At 53.7% G+C, this 13966-nt stretch overlaps 1 protein-coding gene across 8 annotated transcripts in view; it reads right to left on the bottom strand.

Annotated features, from left to right (window-relative positions):
- Positions 1-332: 332 nt before the first annotated feature.
- The window catches only part of ATF6 (activating transcription factor 6), a 73917-nt gene continuing 60283 nt past the window's right edge, over positions 333-13966 (bottom strand). For all 8 annotated transcript variants that reach the window (XM_086842958.1, XM_086842959.1, XM_086842960.1 and 5 more), the window contains one exon: positions 333-2270. In XM_086842958.1, the coding sequence (XP_086699084.1) occupies positions 2062-2270 (209 nt within the window). In that variant the 3' untranslated portion in view covers positions 333-2061. The remainder of the gene's footprint in view (positions 2271-13966) is intronic.

The following is a 13966-nucleotide window of genomic DNA, read 5'->3' as shown; positions in this document are numbered from 1 at the left end:
GTTTTGGGTGGCTTTTGGGTGGTTTGGGGAGAGCTGGTTTACACACCAGCTGGAGACAAACCCCAGAGGGCTGAATGCTGCTTGGGACTGGCACTGGGGCAGGGCGGCACGGCCACGTCCAGCCCTCATGGGCTGCTCTAGCAGGCCCTGGGTGAGCAGCTCGTGTCGGGTGCCCCGTCTCCAGCAGCAGGAGGGGCACAGGGTGGCTGTGCCACGGGCAGTGCCAGCACTGTGCCAAGCAGAGCCACACTGCGGCCCAAGAGATGGCAGACCAGGGCGTGTTCCAGTAATGTGCCTAAGGAAAACAGCATTAACAAGCACAACAGCAGTTATTAGTAATAAATAAAAGAAGGATTTTATTGCCTTCAGTACTAGGGACACAGAGAACAGAATTACACAGGATGAGAGATGCTCTCCAGCACCAGAGCCCGGGGGTGCTGGTTGAGGATGTGGTGCCGCAGCAGCCCCGAGCCCCAGCCCCCAGCAGCCCTTCCTGACGAGCCAAGCCCAGCCAGCACCCCAGTGCCCTCCCCAGCTCCCCGGAGCAGCCAGCAGCCCCTGCCTGGGGCACCGCTGGGATTTCATTTCTGGCCCACGCTCAGGTGGGGCCAGGCCAGGAAAGTGAACGAGAGCCGAGCCCGGCTCCTTCCAGCAGCGCCAGCGCCGCCAGGACGGGGCCTGCGCTGCCTGCAGGACCTGGCAAAGGGCACGGCTGCTGCAAGGCACACACTGCACTGGGGGAACTGCTCCTCATCCTTCTCCTCCCTGCCCCTGCAGCTGTTTGTCTTGCTGCGGGATCAACCTTGATTTCCTAACAGCCACACACATACACGGATAATAATAATAATAATAATAATAATAATAATTGAAAACCCCACGTGAGGCGGTTAGTGCTCAGAGCATGAAGGAATGGCAGCTGGCTGGCAAACTGAAACCATCTTCTGTGCAAACTGCACAGGGGAGAAAAAATAAAGTAACAACATGCTGAAGGGATTACACAAGGCTGATGCTCTGCTGGCAGCCCATCCCAGCCGAGCACCAGTGTGCTGGAGCTGCTGGGCCCAGCTCCGGCCTGGGCTCGGCTGACACACGGGGACAGATCAGTGCACAGAGCTCCACAGACGCTCTGGAGAGGCAGCACTTGGCTGCAGCCAGCGTTTGGGGTGAACAGAACGTTCCCCCACTGCCCAGGGGTGTCAGTGCTGGCAGGGCAGAGGGGCGTGAGGTGTCAGGAGAAGGTGCTGGGGCCGTGTCCCACGGAACTGAAGCAGCCCCTCTGCCCCAGCAGGGCCAGTGCTGCTCCACGGGCTCTTGTTAGCAGTGGAAAGTATTAAATAGCACACACAAAAAAACCCACGCAAACAAAAACCAGGAAGAAAAAAAACCCAACAAACTCAAAAAACCCAAACTTTACAAATGCATCTGCTGCATGAAATCACTTCCTTTGGGCCAAGCCCTCAGCCGTGGAGCCCCACGGGCCGGGGAAGGCAGCAGCAGGATCCTGGAGAGGCAGGCAGGTGCTGGCAGTGCCTCGGAGGGGCTGTTCCCAGCAGAACCAGTGCTTTAGTGGTGAGAGCGGGGTCCCAGCACCCTCCTGGGCGGCTGGGCTGGGCTGCCCCAGCACGCTGCTGCATCCCAGGGCCTCCTGCACTGGCAGGATTTGGGCAGGGAATGATGAGGAGGGGGGCTGTGCGGTCAGGCCCAGCAGCTGGGGGCTGGACAGGGCATCCTCGGGCTGCCCAGGAACTGCAGGGAGAGCGCCACGATCCCAAGGGTGGGCACCTGCTGCCTTGTCTGGCTCATCAGCCCAGCTCCAGCAGCCTCACGGGGACAAAACCAGGAGAGAAGCCCCAGCTGTGGCCAGTGGGCACACAGCAGGGATAGCCCACGGCCAGCAGGCCCCAGGACTGACGGCGGGCAGCGGAGCCGGGCAGGCTGCGGCCATTGGGTCGGGTCAGGCACAGGAACGGCTGAAGGGAACCGGCCCCGCTGTGCCCTGGAGCTGCCAGGGACGGGCTCGGGCTGGAGGCAGCACCTGCTGCCCTGTGGCTGCCACAGGAGCTACCGCAGGGATTTGACGATGGCCCTGAGGGCGTGTGGCGTCTCGGGGACCGAGGGGGACGAGCTGTAGAAGGTGTCGCTGTGATTCCTGCGCTGCTCGCGCAGGTACGGAGGGACAGAAGAACTTTTGATGTGGAGGATCCTGGTGTCCATCACTTCACAGTCAATCTGCATCATCACCTCGTAGTCCTGCCCGTTGATCACGTTCTCTGCACAGGTCAGGACAAAGAAAACGGGGTCAGAGCTGGCCCTGCCAGCCAGGGATCCAACAGAGCTTTGGGGACCTTTCCTTGTCTGGAGCAGGAGCTGCAGTGGGGGATCTCCCCTTCTGGAGCTCCACCTCACACAGCAGAGCCCCAGACTGCTCGTGACACCCCAAAGAGCCCACACCACACTCTGCACCTGCACTCACACCTACAAATGAATGGCTTTTATTTTCCCTTCTTCATCTGCACGTGATTACCGATGGAACCTGCACCGTGTCACATTCATTACAGAACTGTTGCTCTTACTAGAGCATGGGAGTGATTGAAGATAAGGTTTATTTAAGAAAGCTGAATGCTTCATTTTCTGTAACCCTCTTGACCCCGAGGACCTTGAGGAATTTCTTCACCGGTTTATTAATAAAAAGAAGCTAAAATGTGATCTCTCAGAAGAATTAACTGTGCCTCACTCCCATCCTGAGCTGGCTGTTGTACTTGAGGGATGTGGTGACCCTGGGCAAGGCCACTCCCCTGGCAGACCCCTGGACACAGAAGACCCTGAGCAGCACAGGGGACCCCAGTGTGCACATCCGCTGCCACAGGAGCTGCTGGGCTCCCAGGCTGTGCACATGGCCAGCATCTGCTGCCTGCATTTAAAGGTGGGAGACCTTTCCCTGCATAGACAGCGTGCCCAGGAATGCAAGAGCCGAGATCGGATTTCCAGGCACGACCAACCCTTTCAGAGTCAGAAGACTGCCATTGGCAGGGCTTCCCTTCTGTGCTGAGGAGGGTGGAACATCACCTAATGGAAAGCGTATGGACTGCAGGAATGCAATATACATTACTAATTTTTACTGTTTTCCTGGATTAACTCTGACTCTGGATGACAGCTGACAACCGTGGCCGGACCCTCCTGTTCCCCACGCCACCTGTGGGAGCCATTAGATCAACTATGTCTGGTACAGTAATGAAAAGCAGGAGCAAACCCTTGCTGAGGGGGCTGAGAGCCTGCAAGGGAAATCAAAGCTCCCACCTGCAAGAAATGAAATGGAAAAAGCTCTGTGTGTGCCACCAAGTGTCTGAAGCCAGGAGCAGCTGTGCAGGTCTCTGTGCCACCGACCTGAGCCCCTGGGAAGCACAGGGGTGACACACCTCATCCCTCCTGGGACCCTCTCAGAGCCCATCCCTCCAGACCACCCTTTCTCCCTGCCTTTGGAGGTGCTCTTTGCTCCCACCCCAGGGGCTCAGGAGCAGTCAGCAGAGGGGGCTGGAAAAGGGGGCAGAGGGGCACCAGGGGAAGCTGAGGGGCAGAGAGAGGCTGGAGCCAGCAAATGGCACAGAGGGGCTCCCTGTGACACAGCAAGCTGGGCACAGCTCCTCAGCTCCCACGCTGCAGCTGGCAGGAGACAGCTCCGTGAGAAGCAGTGCTCCAAAGCCACAAGTGGGTGAGGTGGGATGGGACGGTGGCCAGGGCCAGGAAAACGTCTCGGTAATGCAGTGAGCCTCCCTGACTAGCCACAGCAGCCAGCACAGAGGGCTATCATTAACTTCTGGGCATTGCACAATGGAGAACAGCAATGCCGGTGCTCAGGCAAGGCAGGAGCTGAGCTGTGTGGGTGGCACTGGGGAAGCAGCCCAGCCCTTTCTGGCCAGCTGGGATCCCCCAGTGCTGACACAGCTCCCTCCCAACAAAGTGTGCCAGCAGTAAGCCAGCCACAGCTCTGCCACCCTGCAGCAAGAGGGGTCTTTGAGTCCTGCACAGCACAGAGCTGGGGGGAATCACGCTCACAATGAGCCCCTCTCTGTTCAGCAGGCACTCAGGGGATGCACACCCCCCCAGACATCCACAAAAAGCACCCAAATCCTGCCCTCAGCCTGGGAGTTAGGCAGGATTTGAAGTTGGCATCTGATTCTTTCCATTTTTAGGGTCAAAGGTACCGAACTGCTGCAGAAAGCCTCTGTAAATCTCACAGGGGAGAGGGCAGCAGTGGGAATGGCTCAATGCCCACTGCTGGCACTTCCAGCAGCCTTTCCCATTGCCATTGGCTCCAAAGAGACATGCAAGAGGAGCTGGGATGTCTCCCAAAGACAGCAGGTACTGCTTGCTGCTGCTGCCAGGCTCCTGGACCAGCTCTGCTGTAAGGAGGGGTCTGAAAGTGGTGGCACCACCCAGCCCACCCCAGCCCAGGGAGGGGCTGATGCTCTCTGAACACCCCTGTGATGGGGTCTCAGCAGGCAAACGTCACCTGGGTGCAGCTGGCACAGTCCCCTGTTTGGGAAGAGCAGCTCACTGTCATTGCAAACAGTGACTCCACACAGCTCTGTCCTGAGCTCCGTGCCACCAAGCTGCTCCATGATCTGGATGAGGAATAGACAGCACACTCAGAGGATTTCTGTAAGATGTTAGATTGGAGAGATTCCAACCACCTTGGAGTGGCTAGACTGCAGTTTTGATAAAAGAGAGAAGCTGTCCAAAATCTTCAGAATGCATTTCAACCACAGCCAGAGCTGGAAAACATGAGTAGAACTGGGCAGAAGTACTACAGAAAAACCTTGAGAACTGCAGAGGATCATTGTGGAGAAGCCAGCAGAATGACAGGACTCGAAACAACAGCTCAAGAGAAACATATTTAACTTTGACCGAGTTTCTAAAGACAAGGAAATGCAAGCCCTGGATGAAAGCACCTCGGGGAGGTGAGAGGATCTCCTTGATGAAGAGGTTCTAAGGAAAGGCTGGAGGAGCAGCTGCCCATCAAGCCCTGGCTACCAGAGCTCCACTGACACTTGTGTTTGCTCCTGCTCCCTCTGGCCCTGCCCTTCTGTGAGCTGCAGGTGCCTGCTCACGACCGGGGCTGTGGTCAGCACCTTCCCCAAACACAGCACCTGGAGCTGAGCGCTCTCCACACGGCCTGATCTGACTCCCAGAACAAGGAAATGATTTTGCCTGGTGATTCCTGCGCCAGATCATTCAAAACCAGCCTTGTCAGGCTTTCTCTCCTTCCCCCCCGTGCAGTCCCAGCAGCTGGAGGCAGCAGTGGGGCAGAGGGGCTGTGGCCAGCACTGAGCTCAGCAGGCACAGGTGGTGACCCCTGGAGGGGTCAGTGTGTGTGCCCAGCACTCAGGCCAGCCCCCAGTGCCCTGCTGGGCACAGCCAGCCCCCACAGTGCCCTGCTGGGCACAGCCAGCCCCCAGTGCCCTGCTGGGCACAGCCAGCCCCCAGTCCCCTGCTGGGCACAGCCAGCCCCCCCAGTGCCCTGCTGGGCACAGCCAGCCCCCAGTGCCCTGCCTGGGCACAGCCAGCCCCCAGTGCCCTGCTGGGCACAGCCAGCCCCCAGTGCCCTGCTGGGCACAGCCAGCCCCCACAGTGCCCTGCTGGGCACAGCCAGCCCCCAGTGCCCTGCCTGGGCACAGCCAGCCCCCAGTGCCCTGCCTGGGCACAGCCAGCCCCCAGTGCCCTGCCTGGGCACAGCCAGCCCCCAGTGCCCTGCCTGGGCACAGCCAGCCCCCAGTGCCCTGCCTGGGCACAGCCAGCCCCCACAGTGCCCTGCTGGGCACAGCCAGCCCCCACAGTGCCCTGCTGGGCACAGCCAGCCCCCAGTGCCCTGCCTGGGCACAGCCAGCCCCCCCAGTGCCCTGCTGGGCACAGCCAGCCCCCAGTGCCCTGCTGGGCACAGCCAGCCCCCACAGTGCCCTGCCTGGGCACAGCCAGCCCCCCTCCCAGCAGGACACAGGCAGCAGGGTGCCTGTGAGCCACAGCTGGCTCTGCCTGAGCCCAAGGGCTGGCTGGGTGTCAGCACTGCCCCATGGCCAGAGCAACCCTGACAGCCAGGGATTCCAAAGTTCACTGAACTGAGTCACCTGTGACTGATGCTTTGTGGGATTACGTAAGTGAAAGCACAGGAACGGATCTCCTGTAGAGGTGTCTGGATTTATAAATAGATTTATTGCTCCTCTTTGAAGTTCAGAACATGCAGCTTCTCACACGGTGCAGACTCAGCTTAGGAAGCCATCCCTGCTGGCCCAAGAGCCTGTGCTGCAGTTAATTATTTGTTAACAGGTTTAAAAGCCGTGCTTCAGATGATTGACTATTTCAAATTAATAGCAAAGGTAACTGTGCCAAGCATTGCTGCTGACTGCACTTTCCCAAAGAGCCTTGCTGGCTCTTGCAGGCTCTGCCAAACTCCCAGCACCAGCCTGGTCTAGGGAACAGAAACCTAATTCCCAGTGCTGCTCTTCCCCTACAAACAATCATGCTGCAAGATCCAGCAGATGAAAGCTAAAGTCTGTAGTCCAAACCAAACCCAAATAAGGCTGAGGCCATTAACTACTGCTACAAATTACTGAGGATGATGGAAAATTGTCTTCATATTTGAAGATTTTTAAAACTGTCTTACTGAAAAGGCCATGAAACCAAAATCCCCCTCAGTAGCACTGACATCTATCAGTCAGCTGAGTGTTCAAATGTCTGGGAGACTTTCTATGGGAGATGCTCTCTCAGAGAAAGGCACAAGATGAAAGGCACAGAGGCCTTGAAAGGCAGGCAATGGAACTGCCTTGCTAATTGCAGTTAATAAGAACAAATGGTGATGCCAACTCCACAGACTTCACCTTTACACATATCAGGATGTCTGGCCCTATGGACACACCTGTCCTAAAGAAGATGTAGTTCTGATAATTTATCCTTTCCTATTACATCTTCCCCAAAAAGCTTTGCTGCAGCAAATGTTCACTGTGAAAAGTTGTCTGCAGAGAAACTGAAACAGAGCTCCCCTGAAAGGCCACCTGAGCTTGCTGGACTGCTACAAACACCATGGAAAGGCTTTACAGCTCTCTGAAGGTGCATTCATGCCACAGGTACGTTTATAGATCCTTATTCTACCAGAACTATGTATTTTACTTTAACTCTGGGCAATATCACAGTGGATTACCAAAAAAATACTCTGTGGGGCCAATACTCTATCACTCAGTGCTGTCCTCAGTGCTCAGGCCCTTTTCAGCAGATAACCCTGCAACTGCTGGCTGCTTTCTGCCTTCAAAATGCTCAGAACCTGCCTGCCTCTGTATCTGCTGGGCTCACTGGACACACATTTAAGGTGCCATCAGCCACACAGGTCTGCATTACAGATCTGGTCCCTGTTCCTGGTAGGGCACAGGGAGGGCAATCACTTGCCCCATGCTTACTTTAACCACCTGTTTTTGTCAGCAAGGACAGAGAATCATCCCCTCCTCGTGGTGGGGAGCAGAGGGTGCCTTTGCTATCCATGGAACCAGTTGAACTGATGTCAAAACAGGAGCCAGAGAACCATCCCTGTGCAAGGTGACCCAAACCCACCAACTCCATTAAAGCCACCTTTGCTCAACACACTCTGTACTTCCCACAGTCCCTTTGAGAGAGGAAGTTTTCAGTCTCAGCATTACTCTGCACTCGGAGCCCCTTCTGCAGCCCCACCTCTCACAGCAGCAGAGACCAGCACAGCTTTCAGAGCCACTAACATGCTCCAGCTCCTGGCTGCTTTGTGTGAGCTGTGCAAGCTGACAACGATGAAGTCGAGCTTTAGGGATGATTTAGCACCTAATTACCCAAACAGTTTTTGTTGTAACCTCCCTGGCCCAATCCAGAGCTCATGTTTAGGGTATCAGGGCTCAGAGTTTCATGAGTTGAAGGCACCAGCTGCGCTCTGTCCCTGGCCTGCTGAAGGGCTGCAGATGTCCCCACGCCTCACTCAGGGGTCACCTCACATTGTCACTGCTGCAATCTTCCAGCTCATCTCCTCTGAGGAGCCCTGACTGTCCTGCCCAGCACATCTGGCCAATGTTTCCATCTGAAGGGTTGGTATACACTACCAAATAAGTATAGAAGTGAAGCAGTGTCACAGACTAAAAATACGCTCGCTGCAACAACGCAGCAGGATTGCTAAAACATTTACAGATTGCTTTGTTGGACAGGATTGTTTGAGGCAAGGGAGCAAGTTACAGTGTGACCCAAATAACTTCCCTTTTTAAAAGCAAATTCCCACTTGGAACTACTTGCAAAGAGAGCGGTTGCAGCGGTGTCGCCCGTGTGAACTCAGCTGTCCCCAGCCCCAGGCACAGGCTGGGATTTCAGTCTCCAGGTCTCCTGCCACCCCTCAGACTGTGGGCCAGGCGTCTCCAGGAGCACTGGAGCCACAGCATCAGTGTCCCCCTGGAAGCCATGAGCTGTTGGCACAGCTGACAGCCAGGAGAGAAGGTCTCTCAGTGCCTAACCCGGCGGAGCAGCGCTCTCAGGGGTTACCCAAGGGAGACACACACAGGCAGGAGAGGCAAGCAAGGAAACCAGAGGAAACGAGCTCTCTGTGGCCTCTGAAGTAAATAATGGAGCCACCAGAGGGACTGGCACTGGCTGTGTGTGAGGAGCACACCTGCCCTGAGCTTCCAGCAGTGTGGTTTTTGGAAGAGCCCAGCAGCACCCCTGAGCAATCCGTGGCCAGCCCGTGCCAGCTCTGCTTTGCAGTGCCTGGGAGGTCTCAGGGAGAGGGAAGCTGCTCTTCCCCAGGACTGCCCACCTCCCTTTTCAATCTCTTTCCATGCTGCATCACTTCCCTCGAAGAGGAAGAGCATGAGCTCCTGCAGAGATGGCCCAGGGTGGACTTGGTGTGATTGCTCTGGGTTTGGAGAGGGAGCCGATGGTCACCTTGGCAAGAGAAGATCAGACTCACCAGAGCTGACCCTCACAGGCACTTCATTTCAAACTCCCTCAGATGGAGCATTTCTCAGAAAAAACACAGACATTTTTGACAGCTCTGGCTGTGCATATGTGTGTTGTTGGCAGGGTAGCACTGCTGCAGGATGACCATATTTAAAATCAAATCAGCTGTGACAATGCTAATGACAAGAGGCAAAAACCCAAAGAGAAAACAAAGGCAAGAGTAAGGAGTTCTGCTGCACAGAAAACTCCTGGGAGTGAAGGAAAGAGGCTAGAGGAAGAGCAGTGCTCCCAGTCAGAACCATCCCATGCCCACTTGGGAGGCACTAAAAGAATAAACAAACTTCCCACACTGCCTGCAAATCCAGAGCTACCCACTTCACAGGACACAAAACTGCACACAGGAGAGAAGCCTGGAGAGGCATTCCAGGAAAGGTTTCTTTCCACAGCTGGGGCTGGAGGGCTTGTCCCAGAGCAGGGCACTGCTCCCTCTGAGTGCAGCAGGGACTGGAGCAGCTCCCCAGCACAGAGCTGTGGCAGAACCTCCTGGGAACAACCCCTCCAGTGCAGAACTGTTCCATCTTCAGAGAGACACTGATCTCTGAGTGAGCCTTCCCTCCCCTCCACTGCAGAACTGTTCCATCTTCAGAGAGATGCTGATCTGAGAGCAGCCTTCCCTGTCCTCCAGTGCAGAACTGTTCCATCTTCAGAGAGACACTGATCTCTGAGTGAGCCTTCCCTGTCCTCCAGTGCAGAACTGTTCCATCTTCAGAGAGACACTGATCTGAGTGAGCCTTCCCTGTCCTCCACTGCAGAACTGTTCCATCTTCAGAGAGACACTGATCTCTGAGTGAGCCTTCCCTCTCCTCCAGTGCAGAACTGTTCCATCTTTAGAGAGACACTGATCTCTGAGTGAGCCTTCCCTCCCCTCCACTGCAGAACTGTTCCATCTTCAGAGAGACACTGATCTGAGAGCAGCCTTCCCTGTCCTCCAGTGCAGAACTGTTCCATCTTTAGAGAGATGCTGATCCATGAGCAAGCCTTCCCTCTTGCCTCACAAAAGCCCCTTCCCTCCAGCAGCCTCAAAGAACCATCTTTTTCCAGGGTTTTTGAATGCTGTAAGGGTGCTGAAGAGAGCACAAAGGTAGGGCTTTCCTGGGCTCAGCCCTGCTCTGCTGCTCGTGCCAGGACACACTCAGCTCTCACACACCCTGCCAGCTGCTGCAGAACTGACACTGCAGCTGGAGCCCTGCTTTAGGAGTTTGCTTTATTTATCACCTGCCATTCTCCTGGTATTTACACAGCCTCAGTGGTTAACACCAGCACAAGAACACTTCACTCCTTCCTTCAGCAGTGCTGACTTCCACTCTAAGGGTTCCTTTACACCTTGGTCCTCCACAGGCACTAGAGATTCCTTGGCAGGCTTCCTCTGAAAAATATTTTTACTGGTTTTTTTTATGCCTCAGGCATGCTGTTGCTCAGTATCATCTTCTGGCTTAACTTCTTATGGTTTGACATTTAGTCTGCCAGAAATTGTCCTCTTTTTTTTTTCCCATTCCCTCATTTGGCTGCAATGCCCATTGTTTAAAAGATATCATCTTCTTACTTCTATGAACTGACTTCAATGTGTCACTTAACCCCATTGGACTTTCTAGTGCTCCTTTAAAGATTTTTGCAGTAAGCTTTTAATCTTTAATCAATCTTCATTTGCCAGCATTTTCACCCCACTAGTTTTCCCCTTAATGTTTTCCTATTTTACTTAACCCTTACCTTTGAATGCAACATTTCAAGTTGCAGGCACCTACTGATAAAATTAATTTAACTACTGGCCTTAATTCTTATTTTCAAGAGGCAGCATCACGTTTTCATTGACATGGAGCTTGCCTATCAGCCAGTACCACTTGCACCCTGGAGTTAAAGTGTGCCACTGGTTTAAGCCTGCAGGCAGTGAGAGCCTGTATCCCCTCCCAGCTGAAATGTCTTTATAGTTTGGACAGTATCCAAGGAGTGAGCTGAATTTTCCACCTGTCTCACTTGGCCACATAAAGTTACCTCATTTATTTAGATACTGCAATCAGCTCTTGCTGGTAGGAGAGTATTTTTAACAGCATGTCCTGTGTGTGTGGGGTGAGCACTCCCCTCCCCAGGAGCTCCAGTGATTCAGAGCATGTGTCAGTAATGAAAGCACTGCAGAGCTGCTCTGAACACAGTGCTAATACAGACACACAGCCCTTGCAAACATTTCTGTCTCCCAGCTACAGCAACAGGACATTTACAGCTCTCAGAGTCCTGCTCTGAACCGGGGGTGCCTCCTTTCCCACACAGAGGGGCAGCTGGGCTGGCAGTCATTTCTTCACCCACATTCACCCAGAAGGTATTTGTGCTGGACAGGGATATGATTTACCTCATGAACTGGGGGATGAGCAAAAACGTCCTTCAGGAACTCAGAAGGGTTTTTCAAACACTTCCCAAGGCCAGAGGGTGCCCACCAGGGCTGAGCTGGGCTGCATGAAGGGCTGAGGGAAGTGCAGCCTGGAGGACAGAGCCAGGAGCAGGGAGACACCTCCCAGCCCTGCTGCAGGAGTGTCCTTAGAGACTGACCCAAACACTGACAGGCCTCTCACACTGCTGGGTTTTGCCCTAGCTTCACTCCAGTGATGTCCTCAAGACACAACTCATAAATGTGAACCTCCTCTACCAGCTCTGCTGCAGCTTTTTTATGGGGTGAGCTCATTATGGATAATTACTCTCCAGATCACTGCAGAAATAAAGACACAGCTGCCCCATCTATCACAAGCATAAAACTGTTTGCCACCTATAATTTCCCACCAAGAGGAATTATACAATCTCGAGTTTACAACATTTGAAGATACATGAAGGCAGACTGGCTGGGCTGGAGGCTAGAATTACAACATGCTGCACATAGCACAGGGTAGCACAGAGCAGGTTATAACAATAACCTCCCAGGCTGGGGTGAAAGTTCCCTCTGTGCAGCACAGCTCTGGGCACAGCTCTCTGTGAGCTGAGAGCTCAGCAGGCAGGGCTGACAAACCTCCAGGGGACACAGACATCCCCAGCTCCCACCCTGGCACCAGCCCAGGGCTTCTTCCTAATCACACCTGGTGAATTTTACACAAGTGTGTCATTCCTGTGGAAAACCAATCTGCTGCAATAACTCCACTGGAAATACCAGGAATGAAGTCCAGCTGATTTATGAGTAACTCTCTGCCCCTTGGTGAGTGTCCCCAGCACAATGCCACCTGCAGCAGCTGCTGTGCCTGCACAGGGAGCACCCGGCACGCCGGGGCATGGCCCGCCCCAGCAAAACCCCTGGGTAATCCTGGCTCCATCACGGGGCAAAAGGCACTGAAGATCCTCTGAAATGACCTTCCTGTTATTTCAAATGCATAAAAATAGATTAGTCATTTAGCAATTTAGGTAAACAGCTCATTATAAAAAATCATTAGGGAATAAGCCTTCATGATTTCATTTCTCGATCGTTTCCTGTCTAAATAAATAAACATGAACTCAAGTGACACCGATTTCATTACTTTTGTGCACAGATTCTTGAATGATTTCTTTCATACTTTTCTGAATAATTTAATCTCCTCCTTTCTGTCAAAAACACGTTAACAAACATGGCTGGGTAGAGCAAAGTCTTTCAAAGGTAACAAAAGCTGTTGAAAACTTCTATTTAAGATTTAGTTTAGGTAACCATCAATTCTGATTTAAAGAAATGTAGCAAAGTTTGAGGGAATATTTTATTTTGACAAACTGCACTTTTACGTGACTTTGAGAACAGAAACACGAATGGCAGCATCTTCCAAGATTCCTAAAATCTGTTGTTCAATTCCTTGTTAAACACCGTTCTGCCATTGCTCGGCCCTGAGCTCTGCAGCACAGCCCTACACGGGCTCTGGGGCAGAAGGACACCCCTGACACTGGCAAATCCTGCTAATTCCAGGAGAACACAGTGCCTGCTGCTTGTCCATGGCTGCACACAGGACAGCCCAGGCTCTCCTGTGCCAGCCCAGGCTCAGCCATCAGCTGCTGCAGCGAGCTCCGACCAGGGCTCTGACTCTTCCCTGCTCAAACAACTTCTATTCCTCCACTGCCAGCTCCAGAAACAGAAGAATGGCAGCTCAAAACGACTGGAAGGACAGCACTGGAGACATTCTCAGATGAATTTCCCTACATCCTGCTTAGAGAACCTGACAAACTCTCAGTGACTTTCCCAGAAAACCTTAGCAGTCATCACCTTTCATCTCACACCTAGGTGCTAACCCCACATACACAACTCCCAGAGCTTTCTGGTCACACACTGCAGCTCCTGGGGCTGTGCTGAGCTCTCAGCACTTCCTGCTGAACACAGATAGAGAGCAGAAACCCTGAGGGAAGTGTTGTGTAGCTCACACCTGTGTCCTCCATGCCTGGCAGAGTGGCATGGGTGCCCCAGCCTGGTGCCAAGGACAGCAGCTGTGAGAGGGAGCCACGGGCACCACAGCCTGGCTTTACAGCCAGGGAGAGCAGGGGAGGAGAACAGCTATGGACAGCAGGGACCACTGCCCTCCTGGAAACCATTCTGAGGCTCTCCAAAGGGAGAGAGGCTTCCCAAAATGTCAGGCAGTAACCTTCAGGGCAGGCAGCTGCTCTGCACTCAGATATGTATCGCTTCAGACCTTCCTCAATGACTGACTGCAAATTCTGCTTCTTGCTCTGAAAAAAGGAAACAGCATCTTTTGTTTGCTTGACCCTGAAAGGCAGAGGAAGTCGAAGACTTTATTTATTCAGCCCTAAGACATGGGAACTTACAGAGCATTGTCACTTCCCAAAGAGCTTTTGTTTTTATTTTCCTCCTCAGCCTGTGTGGGTTCTGGTTGCCTTACAGATTTTTCAGAGTTTGCTACCAGCCTGGGACATCTGTGGCCTGCTTGCACATGGCTGTCAGCTGAAAGGAGGTTCTTTGTAGCTGCATGCAAATAATCCTGCTGCCTGATGGCAGAAATCGCCCCAGTTT

The sequence above is a fragment of the Cyanistes caeruleus genome, chromosome 9 (genome assembly GCF_971803275.1).
Source record: "Cyanistes caeruleus chromosome 9, bCyaCae1.hap1.1, whole genome shotgun sequence".
NCBI classification, from domain to species: domain Eukaryota; kingdom Metazoa; phylum Chordata; class Aves; order Passeriformes; family Paridae; genus Cyanistes; species Cyanistes caeruleus.
Note: the sequence above shows the minus strand (reverse complement) of the source record. Positions and strands in the feature narration are given on the sequence as shown.